General features: G+C 34.5%; 2 protein-coding genes across 2 annotated transcripts; both read right to left on the bottom strand.

Moving 5' to 3' along the window:
• Positions 1-1,355: 1,355 nt before the first annotated feature.
• LOC114179228 (beta-amylase 3, chloroplastic-like) lies at positions 1,356-4,258 on the bottom strand. The gene is made up of 4 exons (XM_028065491.1): positions 3,600-4,258; positions 2,786-2,996; positions 2,554-2,667; positions 1,356-2,428 (listed from the first exon to the last, which is right to left on the bottom strand). Exons 1-4 carry the CDS (start codon positions 4,118-4,120, stop codon positions 1,625-1,627), a joined length of 1,650 nt encoding a protein of 549 aa, XP_027921292.1. The 5' UTR covers positions 4,121-4,258; the 3' UTR covers positions 1,356-1,624.
• A 3,205-nt stretch (positions 4,259-7,463) lies between these two features.
• Positions 7,464-11,910, bottom strand: LOC114175170 (importin subunit beta-1-like). The gene is made up of 3 exons (XM_028059939.1): positions 11,718-11,910; positions 8,300-10,713; positions 7,464-8,190 (listed from the first exon to the last, which is right to left on the bottom strand). The coding sequence occupies exons 2-3, from the start codon at positions 10,711-10,713 to the stop codon at positions 7,992-7,994; spliced, it is 2,613 nt and encodes an 870-aa protein (XP_027915740.1). The 5' UTR covers positions 11,718-11,910; the 3' UTR covers positions 7,464-7,991.
• Between the last annotated feature and the right edge of the window lie 236 nt (positions 11,911-12,146).

Raw genomic sequence — 12,146 nt, 5'->3', positions numbered from 1 at the left:
ATTTGGTATTTATCCTTCTTATCATTGATTATGATGTAACATAAATGCTGACTTAAAAACCAATATATAAATTAATATATAGAAAAAATAATTATACAGATACCACCACTTGAGAAAATGTTGACAACAAATAATTAATATAATTGAGACTCATATAACACCGCAAAATACAAACGAATAAACTCTACGGATTTAGTTCACAAATGAGAGACTAAAAATATTGTCAAAGAGAATCTCATAATTAGCTTCGTGAATATAAAATTTTTATTCTATAATTATTTGATGTTATAAAATTTAAAATTTGCAGATGATCTTTAATTTTCCAAAATAAAGTAATTTTGATACTTTATTAGTATATTATTTAATTGTTAATAAAAACATTTATATATTTATTAAAATAATACTTAATAAAAATTATTGTTAACTTTCATTATTAAATATCTTGCGCCGTTGAGTACTCATCATTATAATCACTTCAAATACATTTAACATCTATTAACATTTAGATTACATACTAACCATGGACTAAATTGAAGTAAAAAATCAAGTGAAAGAATAATATAGCTTGATCTTATAAAAAAATATTTTTATGCTGTGATAATTTGATCGAATGCATATAATATGATAGCATATACTAATATAAGACATGACTACAAAATTCAGCACTGATAAGATCCTGTTATTTAACAATTTCATGATCTGGGTTAGTTAATGTTACAGTAGCTCCAAGCCTGGTGGGAGTGTAGTTTTAGTTTACATAATTTATTCTAAACTAACTACCCATACTCCACGTAGTTCAAAACTTTTTGACAAATTTGTCACACTATGCAATTTATTTTCTTGAAAATTAAAAAACAATGGATGATACATAATACTTGCCTCACAGTATGATTTTAAACGTATATAAAAAGTACAAAAATATAAGCCGGAAATTGGACAAGTTGTTAACTTAACACCTAAAAGTGAAAGGTATTCATGGAAATGGACAAACCCTTAATTCATGACAAGGGAAACCCCAAGAAGTGTCATTGGTCCTCAAGGTCAACCCCCCAGCACCAAATCCAAAATTGCCTATGTTGTGCATCTAAACACTAAACATCAACAAAAAATGTTACATTATGTTTTTGTACATATTTTGCCACCCATCGTGCACGCACTGACATTTTCCATAGAAAATAAGTTCCAGAGATCAATGACTATTTACCATCACCATTGTAACAAGAGTGGTGGTCAATGTGCACAAGTTAGAGAAAGGAGATCAGCAGTCAATTGATATTAAGATGCATATCACAGCTATATAAAACCAGCATACCAGGAGTTCATGTCAACAGAACATTAGAAAGAAGGGCTCAAAATTTCAGCAGTAACTAGTTTTAAATTATATCTCTGTCCACTCCAAATACAGTTAAGTATATAACATGCCACCCATCTAAAAAAACTGGAAGGCAAATATAATGTGTTTACCTTAGGGGAAGTAACTTCTTGCCGGAAAGCAATAAAAGAATCATTTGAAGAATCAGCAGTTACTACACATTTCACAACATTAGACCAGAGGTCATCAGATTTTCTTGCAACGAATGCAGTGATATTAAATAGGCCTAAAGAACAAAGGTCAAGACTGGTTTCAAGAGTACTGATATAGGTGGTACAACAATCTCGCCTCTGGCATCACTGGTGCGGTCTTAAACCGTGTGTCACCAACAGAATATAATCTGGCTCGAAAAATATTTCCATTAGACATTTGTCTTACAAAACGAGTAAACCGATCCCAATTTCGGGATTCAAACAATCTTTTATCCATTCTTACAAAGTTGAACGAGAAAGGCCGCTTCTCTATCCCATTCGAGTAAAATTTTGACATCTTCAGCACCTGGGTAAATGCACCATCATCCAAATTAGTTGAAAAATTTTGACCTTCAAGTGCTAGGTCACAGAGTCTAGCAGCCAACAAAAGCTGTCTAAGAAAACCTTCAGGGCTACCATCTGGATTGATCTTCTGCATTACTGCATCTTGCATTTCAAAACAGGAGCAGCACATTGAGAATCCATACTTACTAAACATGCGAGCAATGGATAAGTATCCATCCCGGTTAAAAGTATTATAATAGCCAGCAGTTAACTCTGATGGATGGGATTGTGTGACATAGTGCCAGTGAATGACAGCCAATTTTGCTGATATATGGACCTCTGTACCCCTAAATATAGTTTCAGCTTCCCTACAAATCCTTTCCCCATGCAGCAGCAACATACCTGAGTACCATTCAAGGAAAAATTTACCATATGGTGTGTCCCAAGAACCACCATCATTTTTGAAAAAATCAGTATGCTCAAGATTTTGCATCAAACTTCCAGCACCAAATGGGCCACCATTTCCCCATTCACGCATTCCAATATTTCTTGCAGAGGCATTCAGAGAAGCAAGCATATACTGGCAAGTGGCAAGCAAGACAGAAGGAAAGTCAAGCACAATACTAACCCCACTTAAGTTTCTCATAATACAGAGCAACAATAACACAACAAACACTAGTGCCTAAATCTGAATCTTCTACCTACCTTATCATAGCATTGAAATTCTCCAAGTTCTTGAGACCATGCCAAATTCGGCTCTTGTGGAGAGAAGGAAGGATATCTTAGTTCACCACCAGGACCCATGCCAATCTGTACACCCTGCAACACGAACAGAATGACATAAATAATTACAACAAATCTAACAATAATAATAATAATATCTGGAATTTGAACCCTTGTGGGATTGTAACAAACCAAATTCATCATAGAACCTTACTGTAATTATAACACCAAGCAAAGACCTGAAAGTGTCCCTAAAATTCCTCATAAAATCAGCATACACTTGAATAGGAGAACGCCCACACAGCACAGGAAGAATATCACATCCAAGGGAAATATATTCGATATTTCTTCTTCCAAACCGGTCACAATATGCTAACTCGACATCTTTCTTTATCTCATCAAGCACCCATAGAGGAAGCGGTATCCTACACAAGGGGGACAAACTTCCAGAGTATGAGGCTCATGACTAGGAAACAATTCCTACCTACAAAAATAGTAATAATAATTCAAAATAAACCAAATCAACTCTACTTCGATCAACACAAAACCCAGGACAAATGTCAATACAGTATTGAATAAAAAAATTACACAACCAGAATTATTATTTCCACATACTATTAAATCACATAATAAGAAAAAGAAGTTACTCCTACAATTTGTACTTGGACATTGACTCAACTCCAAAAGCTAAGGTAAGGGTTGTTTCCTGTTTATATACACTATTCTAGTCATATCACTAGTCAAAGATAAAGTTCCCACACTCCCTCACAGGACTAAACATAACAAAGGTTGTAGCACTAGATAACCATAGGTAGTCCTATATGTACAACAACAATATCAGGATAGGTCTTGACATCATCTAAGAATGTGTGAAAACAACAACATCCATATGTTCAGATATCATCTAAGTATTTGAGTGTAAAACTAGTTCGGTAACAAGAGCTAGCTTGTAAATTATAGATTATCCTCAGGTTTATACACTGTTTTGGTCATTTTATGGCTAACGTGGGGATCCAATTTCCACATACCAATTGGGATCATCAGGTCCCGCGCCATGCTGATGAAACGCGAGAACCGCTCGAACTTTGAGGCCGCACTTGCATGCCATCGCAACAAGTTCCTCGTACCCTCTCCAGTAGTAAACCCTAGGTTTGTTCTTCTCAACCAAGCCCCACCAAATCTCGACAACGACACCTTCGACGCCGGCCGAGGCGAGCGCCTTGAGCGAGAACATCATCGCCTTGGGCCTCAAGACTCGGCCGCCCTCCCGGCTGACGGAATTCACCGGCAGCGTAACGAACACCGGCGAGCCACTTCGGCGGCGTTGCGGCGAGAAGTCGTGGTGCAGCTCGTATGAGACTTCGCCGCCGTTGTCCGGCGAGAGGAACCCCCCGGCGCCAGGGGACTTGGAGGAGTTGAAGCAGGAGGAGACGGCGAGGCCGCGGCGGAAGGTGACGCGGCAGGGGAAGCGAGTGAGGCGAGTGAAATCGGAGCGAGTGGAGACGAAGGAAGGTGAAAAACTGGCAGTGGATTGAGAGAGGATGGCCATTGATTGGGAATCGAAGAGTTAGGGTTTGGGAGAGAGTGAGAATGTGTTGTTGTGAGTGCGAGTCACATAGAGAAGAGAGGGAACACAGTGATGAGGTGAGGAATGCATACTACACTCAACTCTTCAACAACCAGGATGTGGAGGAGAGATTATATGTCATTTTTCACTTTCTCATTTTCAAAATTCCCTTTTTCTTCCTTCTTCAACCTCTTCAAAAATAGTAATAATTTTATTAGATAAATAATAATATTTTGATAATTAAATTTTTACAATTTTTTTATTATTATAATTTGAGATAAGATCTTTTAAACAATTTTAAAATATAAAAAAATATAAAATGAAAAATCAATTAAAATATATCATCTGGAATGAAAAAGAAACTTGTCTAAATTTTACAGGTTAAAATATCATTTTTCTCTATTAAATAACTTAGGTTTTAATTTTTTTTACATAAATAAAAGCGCCTTTGACATCTTTTAATTTGTTAAATTTTTATTAATAAATTAGATTTATTACTGTGACATTTAGAACAGAGTGGATTTTTAATACATAATTTATTTAATTTTTCTCTTTTATTATTAAATATGGAGGTTAAATCTGGAGGGAATGTTAATGGGTTTTAATAGGATCATTTCCAACTTTTAAATGTGTGCATTAATTTATTAGAGTCCTATTCCATTATTTTAACTATACTAGAATTAAAAATAGTGTTTAGTATTCTATAAGAACAAATTTAAAATATTCTGTGTACTAATAGTTGAATAAGTAGTAGCCAACTTTCCTCACTTTCATTTTTTCTGTGTTCTGTCACCCAGTACACAACCAAACATCTTCAACATCTTCGAAACCGTTAATTAATCTACTGTTAAGAATCAAGTTCCACTTGTATAGAAACTTAACTATTACATATCATAATATCATTGAAGTTTTATTGTAGAAAATAAAAAGACCTTGGTGTATTAAACCAGATCGAAAAACAATATATTCATTCCTTTACCCTTACATATTTCTAAAATATCTGATGCACCACATAAAATCACTGAAATATACAACTAAAATGATAGAGACTAAAAGTATATTAAAAAATATTAGGGACAGTTAAGTTTTTAATTCAGATAAGTTTATAATTCTTATAATTACAGCTAATTTTTTATTTTATTTTACGCTATTTTAAATAAATTAGTCTTCAATTTTTTTAAATTATGTAACATAAAGTATTCTTCTAACTCAATGACAATTGTTTTGTCATCAGAAAGATTGAATTGTATTTTAAAGTTTGATTGTTAGTTTATTAATCTAGTATTGTAGTAATCAAAAGTAAGTTTATCTAATAATTATAAAATATAAAAACATGTCTTTTTTAAATTAATAAAGTGAAATTACATTATATAATATCAGTATTTTTTTTTTGCTCTATTAAACAGTACATTCCGTCTCGTAAAACCAATACAATAAAAGTATCCTTAAAATGATTAGGAAATTTTTTAGTATAATTCAGTTAGCACAAGTCATATCATATGCAAGTAATAAGTAGTAATTTTGAATCAAGACTCAATCATTAATTTTATTTTAGAAAACAGTGTAGTACAAAATAATACACCACTAATTTTCTTTCTTGAGATAAGGGTTTGCGTCAGCGAAAAGGACACCCTAAAGCTTAATCATAGCAAGCTACGTGTGCAGAGACACCTAAGTTTTTTTCTTTTTTCTTCGTATCGTTTCTTTACAAAATAATTAAATGTTTCAGTAACAACATGAATCGATTATTAAAAAATAAGTTGTGTACAGTTAATAAATATAAAATAATAGTTATATTCACAAATAAAAAAAATTGTTTATGAATATAACTATTACTTTATATTTATTAATTATACAAAATTTTGATTAAAAGAAATAATTAGATGTTTTAGTGACAACATGAATCGATTATTGAAAAATGAAATTGTGTATAGTTAATAAATATAAAATAACAGATATATTCACAACAGGAATTTTTTGTTTGAAAATATAACAACAAGAATTTTTGTTTGAAAATATAACTATTATTTTATATTTATTAATTACACAAAATTTTGGTTAAAAAAAATAATTAGGTATTTCAGTAACAACATGAATCAATTACTAAAAAATAAATTGTGTATGTTTAATAAATATAAAATAATATTATATTCACAAATAAAAGATTTTTTTGTTTGTGAATATAACTATTATTTTATATTTATTAACTGTACAAAATTTTGGTTAATGAAATAATTAGATGTTTCAGTAACAACATTAATTGATTACTAAAAAATGAAATTGTGTATAATTAATAAATATAAAATAATAATTATATTTTCAAACAAAAAATCTTCTTAACTGTACAAAATTTTGGTTAAGAGAAATAATTACGTGTTTTATGACAATGAAGTTGTGTACGGTTAATAAATATAAAGTAATAGTTATATTTACAAACAATTATTTGTAAATATAATTATTACTTTATATTTATTAACTATATACAACTTTATTCAAACAATTGTTTGTGAATATAACTATATATTTGTTAGTCGTAAAACAATTGTTTGTGAATATAACTATATATATTTGTTAGTCGTACACAACTTTATTTCTTAGTAATCGATTGATATCGTCACTGAAACACAATTATTTTTCTTAACCAAAACACAATAAAATTTTCATTTCCATAGAAAATTCAAACAATTATGACCAGTGATTAAAATGTCAATTAGATGTTGCATGTACAATAGTAAAATTGAGACAAAACTAAGCAACCACCAATAATTTATACTGTTAGAATTTAATGTCTTGCCAAACAATTGTTCCTATTTTTTACCAAATAAAACCATCACAAATCAGAGCTTAGATAAAATTTTAATTTCATTGCAATGAAAATACAAATTTGTTTGTACCGTCCGCTGAACAAATATCAGCTAAATACAATTAAAACAAGTATTATATGGACAATTAATTTATCATATTGAAAAACTATACACGCTCATTTCACAACATCCTAAGACACGAAAACATGACAGTTGTGTCTTGAGGGACTAAATTACAATACCAAATCAGAACTAACTTCAAATTGATCGATGGTGTTTGAACCATAGAACCACATTTTAATCATATAATGATCATTCAAACAACCACATCAAAGTGAATGTACGCCACTGACAACAAGGACATATGCTCCTACCCCGTAAAATTTGGAAATAACTCACTGACATAAAAAACCATGCATATATGTAGCAGTGAACCTATGACCACAACAGGCCCGTGTAGTAGATGCGATGCAGCGACATTAATCATATAAATGTAAAATACTCAAGAATCAAAACTTTGATGCGGGTGACAAAAAATTATTTGAATAATTTCAAGGAACCGCTAAGATATGTTGCATTATCTATCCCAAACACATGGACGGACTAAAATGATTGTTTCAACTCTACAGCCAATAAAAGTAAAAGGAAAAGATAAAAAAGTAAAGGACATAATATCTAAGCCACCATAGACTCCAAAACATTCAATAACTCATGCAACTCCAATATTGGTATTGGCAGACATCTATCTCTTTTCTTGCTCTCATTTCAACCTGTTTCTTCTCCTGTACGTAAAAACCACATCTTCTCTGCCAAGGTAGCAGAAAGATTGGTCATCACCCACCGACTTCCTCCATAGCAATGCAGAACAATAAATTTAAGAAAATAAAAATGAAAACGCAGACTCCATGTTGCTGACATGTAATGCAGACAGCCATAGGACCGAACACCTGTGCCCAAAAATGGTGATGACCCGACTCATGTATGCAGTTGAGACCCCACGCAACAAATGCAGATGTATGCAAGACGAACTAGAAGCCTTAGCAATATCCTCAAAATGAAATTGCTCGACTAATTGCCAACTTGGCCCATTCAGCAGATTCCTTAATCAAATGATCATCAGATGATAAACACTCTTTGAGGAAGTCTTTGCTAGACACAGACTGCTGAATCAAGTGGCCAGCATTACTACCCAAAGTATCAGCTAAATCTCCAAGCACACCAATTGCTGTCTTCGTCACAACATCATCCCTGAGAAGACAAGAAGCACCAATAAGTACATAAATTACAAACAATACATAAAATTGAAGAAGCAAAATTCACAATGGGACAGGAACAGAATATACAAAAATTTACTCACATGTCCTTCTCCATGTACAAACTATCCAAGAATTGCAGCACATGAGGAGCATAAGGCATCAAAAGCTGGGTTTTTGGTGAACCTTTAAACCCTTGGAAGATCCCTGAGTATGCTTCTAGGATTCCATTTCTCAAAGAATTTGTGTATTCTGTCATATCGTCATCAGCACCCGCTGTGTGAGCAGAGAGCTCAGCAGCACTTTGAAGCATAGGCATTGCATATAACAGGTACTTCTCAAAGTTTTCTCCAATTGCCAGGGCAATATCTCCAAAACATGAAAAGATAGGAGGCTTAACAGACCTATGCAACTGATTGCTGGACAAATCCTTAAGAAGTTGGGTCATTATCCCATCACAATAAGGCAGTATTTTCTCCTCCAAGGCTCTGCACACATCACCAACCACACCCACAGTGATAGCACAAACCTGGTAGTCTTCAAAATTTTGGAGACCCATCTCCAAATACTTGTAAAATTCTGTCATGTATTTTGCAAAATCAGCTCCAGTTGCATAGGCCAAAGCTCCAATGGCAAGCATGGCCTCCTCATGAGCTGTTGCACTTCGTGATGCAAAAACTCTCAAAAACAAACCCATTATTTGGTCAGCATACTGCATGAAATGATATTTCGTTGGTTCAGAAGATCCCAACTTCTGTATGATAACCTGCAAGCAACCACATAGAAGTCCTTGTAACTCATTCTGCCTCTCGTCGGATGACACCTTCTGATTCTCAAGAGTCTGATGGAGCTCCAACATGATGACAGGAACAAGCTGTACTACCATCGGAGCTGTTTCATCATTAGAACACCTCACCACTTCATTTAAGGCTTCATAGGCTGCTGTTCTAAGGCGAGATTCTCCAGCATCCTCTCTGTGAGTTACATTGAGGAGAGCTTGAACAATTTCTTGAAAGAAAGGGGTCAACGGAGAGGATGAAGATCCGGCATCCTCATAGCCTTGGGCAAGAAAGTAAAGAGCACCACAAGCCTTCTCAGCAACATTTGGAACATCTTTCATACTCTGAACCAGCACAGTAATGATCTGTTGGCAGTTAGCCGGAGTGATGATAGGAGTATCCAGTGCCGATCCATGCAAAAATTCAAACATCCGTCCAAGAGTCCATGCAGTTGTGTCTTTTACATGGTTATTTGGATCTTTCATCAATGCAGAGAGCATGAAATTCAAAGCCATATTCACCAGCGGCACAAGTTTATCAGGGGATGGACCTTCTAAAATAGAGCCAAAGGCATAAGTTGCAGCTTCCCTTTGCCTCCAATCTGGTTTGGTTATATTCTCTTCAATAAACGGCATGACCAAAGCTACTATATCATCGCCCACTGTCCGTGCAACCAATCCCAGACATGTACCTCCAGCCATAGCAATGTTCCATGCTCCCTCATCCTGATCTTGGTCTTCTTCTTGCTTCAAAAGTGTCTCAAGTAACATGGGGACCAAAAATGAAAGTGCCTGTTTAATAAAATAAAAGCAGGGAACATCTGAATCCCCACTAAAATCACCTCCATATTCTTCTAGTATGTCAATTTCTTCATCACATATTGAACTCCAGAACTCAATTGCCTGGAGTGCAACTGGCTCTTCATCTTCCTTCACAGCCTTGGCAGTGATATTGAAGATTTCTTGGATGTAATGAGCCAACTTCTCATAGTATGTTGAAGAAATGGCTACCAAGCACTCAAATGCTGCACGTCTAATCTTCAATTCAGGTGATTGGGTGGCCTCACAAACAATTCTCATGATGTAATCCCGCTCCATGTCATTAGAAAAATTTGCCTGTGCAAAACCCAAAGCATTATACAATGCTTTTATGGCAGCAAGCCTGACATCATTGTTTTCTTCGGTGGAATTCATTCCCTGAACAACTGCAGTGAGTATCTTATTTACATGTTCCTGGTCTACTACATCTGGGGAAACTTCTTCACAAATGTACCCAAGGGTCTCAAGAGTTGCCTGCCTTGTAGGTGCAGGAAGCTGGTGAACATTAGACAAAAGGGATCCTATCAATTCTGGCCACTGTTTATGAGGCAGCTCGATGCCAGCAACCTTAGCAATAACTTGTGAAGCAGTTGATCGTGCATCAAGAGAAGGAGAAGAAAGTGTCCTCAACAAGAATGCCTTAATCTGGGCTTTCAAAGTTGGGTCCAACGCCAACCATCTTTGCACAAATTCTATTTTCCGGTGTTGCTCTTTAGCGTCCAGAGCATTCTTGAGAATTAAACCTGCAAGCTTCCGACTCTCTGCAGGTTTCTCATCATTTGCCAATTCACCAGCAAGAGAAAACAAGAAACTTGGAAGGTTTTGTTCCTGAAACTGTTTCAAGTTTTCCTCTGCTTGTTTCCTTAATGCACCATCCACAGCTTGTGCATTTAAAAGGATCTGAGTAACCTCCATGGCCATCTAAAGATCAAACATGTAAAAAAGAATTAAATACATGAAAAGAATGCCCAACCAAACTCTCAGTAATAAAAAATATAACCTAACAAGGTAACAAAATACATAATGAATGAAGAAAAATAGCCAACTTATGTTTAGAATTCATTATTCATTGCAAAGGGTGTAGCACAAAGAAGAAATGGAAAAGAATAATAAAAAGGAATACAGTGTCAATACAAAAGATAAATCAACCATGTGAAAAAAAAAATATATATATATATATATATATATATATATGTATATATATTTAATGGTACAGTATTGTCATAAAAAAAAAGTAATACAAGGTGCAGCAACGTTCAAGGTTTGTTTCAGAGAGATAAATAAACATTAAAAAAATCACAACTATACAATGAATGGACTTAGTCTATAATCATGTGACCATAATGCAGACAAAATTTTACTCCTAAAATATAATCTTATAATTTCATAATCCCAGTCCAAAATTATAAAAGCATATCCTCTGCTGATAAGAAATTGACCTAACTTTCCCATAAACCCTATGTCACACCACATATAATGAAAGTAACAATAAGAAACAAGTGAAAGGCAACAAACCTAATCCTCACTACTTGAAAAAATGGAGAAAAAAACATTAGTAGTTCAGAAAACACACATTGACACATTAAAATAAGATTTGCAAAAATCCCAACAGATTGAAAATGCAAACAAAAAATAATAATCTCACATTCATTTTCCACATTTCCATAACAGTGAAACTAAACAGTGCATCAAGAATCCCGATTTAAATAAAAACCAGTTCAAATAAAACCCTGACAGAATACAATACTAACAAAGAAATCAAAGAACTGGTTCTGATAGAAACAAAACAAAGGAAAACCTAAATATGCCTAATAAAGTGAAAGCACAAATAAACTATTACACTGGATCAACACTGATGTAAAAAAAACAGAAAGTTTCAATTGGGAATAAGCAAGTAAGAGAAAATGGAGGAAGGGACAACTCACCGCAACGAGTTGGCGAGTTGAATCGGCGATGGAGAGTGAGATGAATGAGTTGGGGCAAGTTGAAAGGAGAGAGTGAGGGAAGGAGCGCGGCGACTCTGAAACCCTAGCAGAGTGTGGGAAAAAGCAGAGACGCCAATGTTTTAAGTTTTTTGGGTGTTCAATACTTGCTTTTTTATATTCGCTGTACGACACACTTTGAGAGATGTGAGACAATATCAGCCGCTGATTCAAACAGGGTTGATCTGGACTCTACGATCCCTTCATCAACGTCTCTATTTTGAACTGCCTCCATGATCTGGATTTTCATCTGGGTCACGCGACTCTTCCCGCGCGTGTTTAATGTCTCCAGGTTTGAATCAATGGCATGTGATGAAATGGGTCGATCCTCTATTACGCGCTTTGACATGGTGTCGGAATATGAGAATATAA

Source organism: Vigna unguiculata, chromosome 3 (assembly GCF_004118075.2).
Source record: "Vigna unguiculata cultivar IT97K-499-35 chromosome 3, ASM411807v1, whole genome shotgun sequence".
Classification (NCBI taxonomy): domain Eukaryota; kingdom Viridiplantae; phylum Streptophyta; class Magnoliopsida; order Fabales; family Fabaceae; genus Vigna; species Vigna unguiculata.
The sequence above is the reverse complement of the archived record's forward strand: the minus strand, read 5'-3'. Positions and strand labels throughout refer to the sequence as shown.

What these genes read in the sequence shown, in the direction of transcription:
- LOC114179228 (XM_028065491.1), bottom strand. Translation starts at nt 4,120, where the DNA reads ATGGCCATCCTCTCTCAATCCACTGCCAGTTTTTCACCTTCCTTCGTC. An exon ending in TGCTTGGTGTTATAATTACA is followed by an intron (nt 2,668 to 2,785) that starts GTAAGGTTCTAT and finishes TTCGTGTTGCAG; the next exon opens with GGTGTACAGATTGGCATGGG. An exon ending in AATTTCAATGCTATGATAAG is followed by an intron (nt 2,429 to 2,553) that starts GTAGGTAGAAGA and finishes GCCACTTGCCAG; the next exon opens with TATATGCTTGCTTCTCTGAA.
- LOC114175170 (XM_028059939.1), bottom strand. Translation starts at nt 10,713, where the DNA reads ATGGCCATGGAGGTTACTCAGATCCTTTTAAATGCACAAGCTGTGGAT. An exon ending in TTGTACATGGAGAAGGACAT is followed by an intron (nt 8,191 to 8,299) that starts GTGAGTAAATTT and finishes TTGTCTTCTCAG; the next exon opens with GGATGATGTTGTGACGAAGA.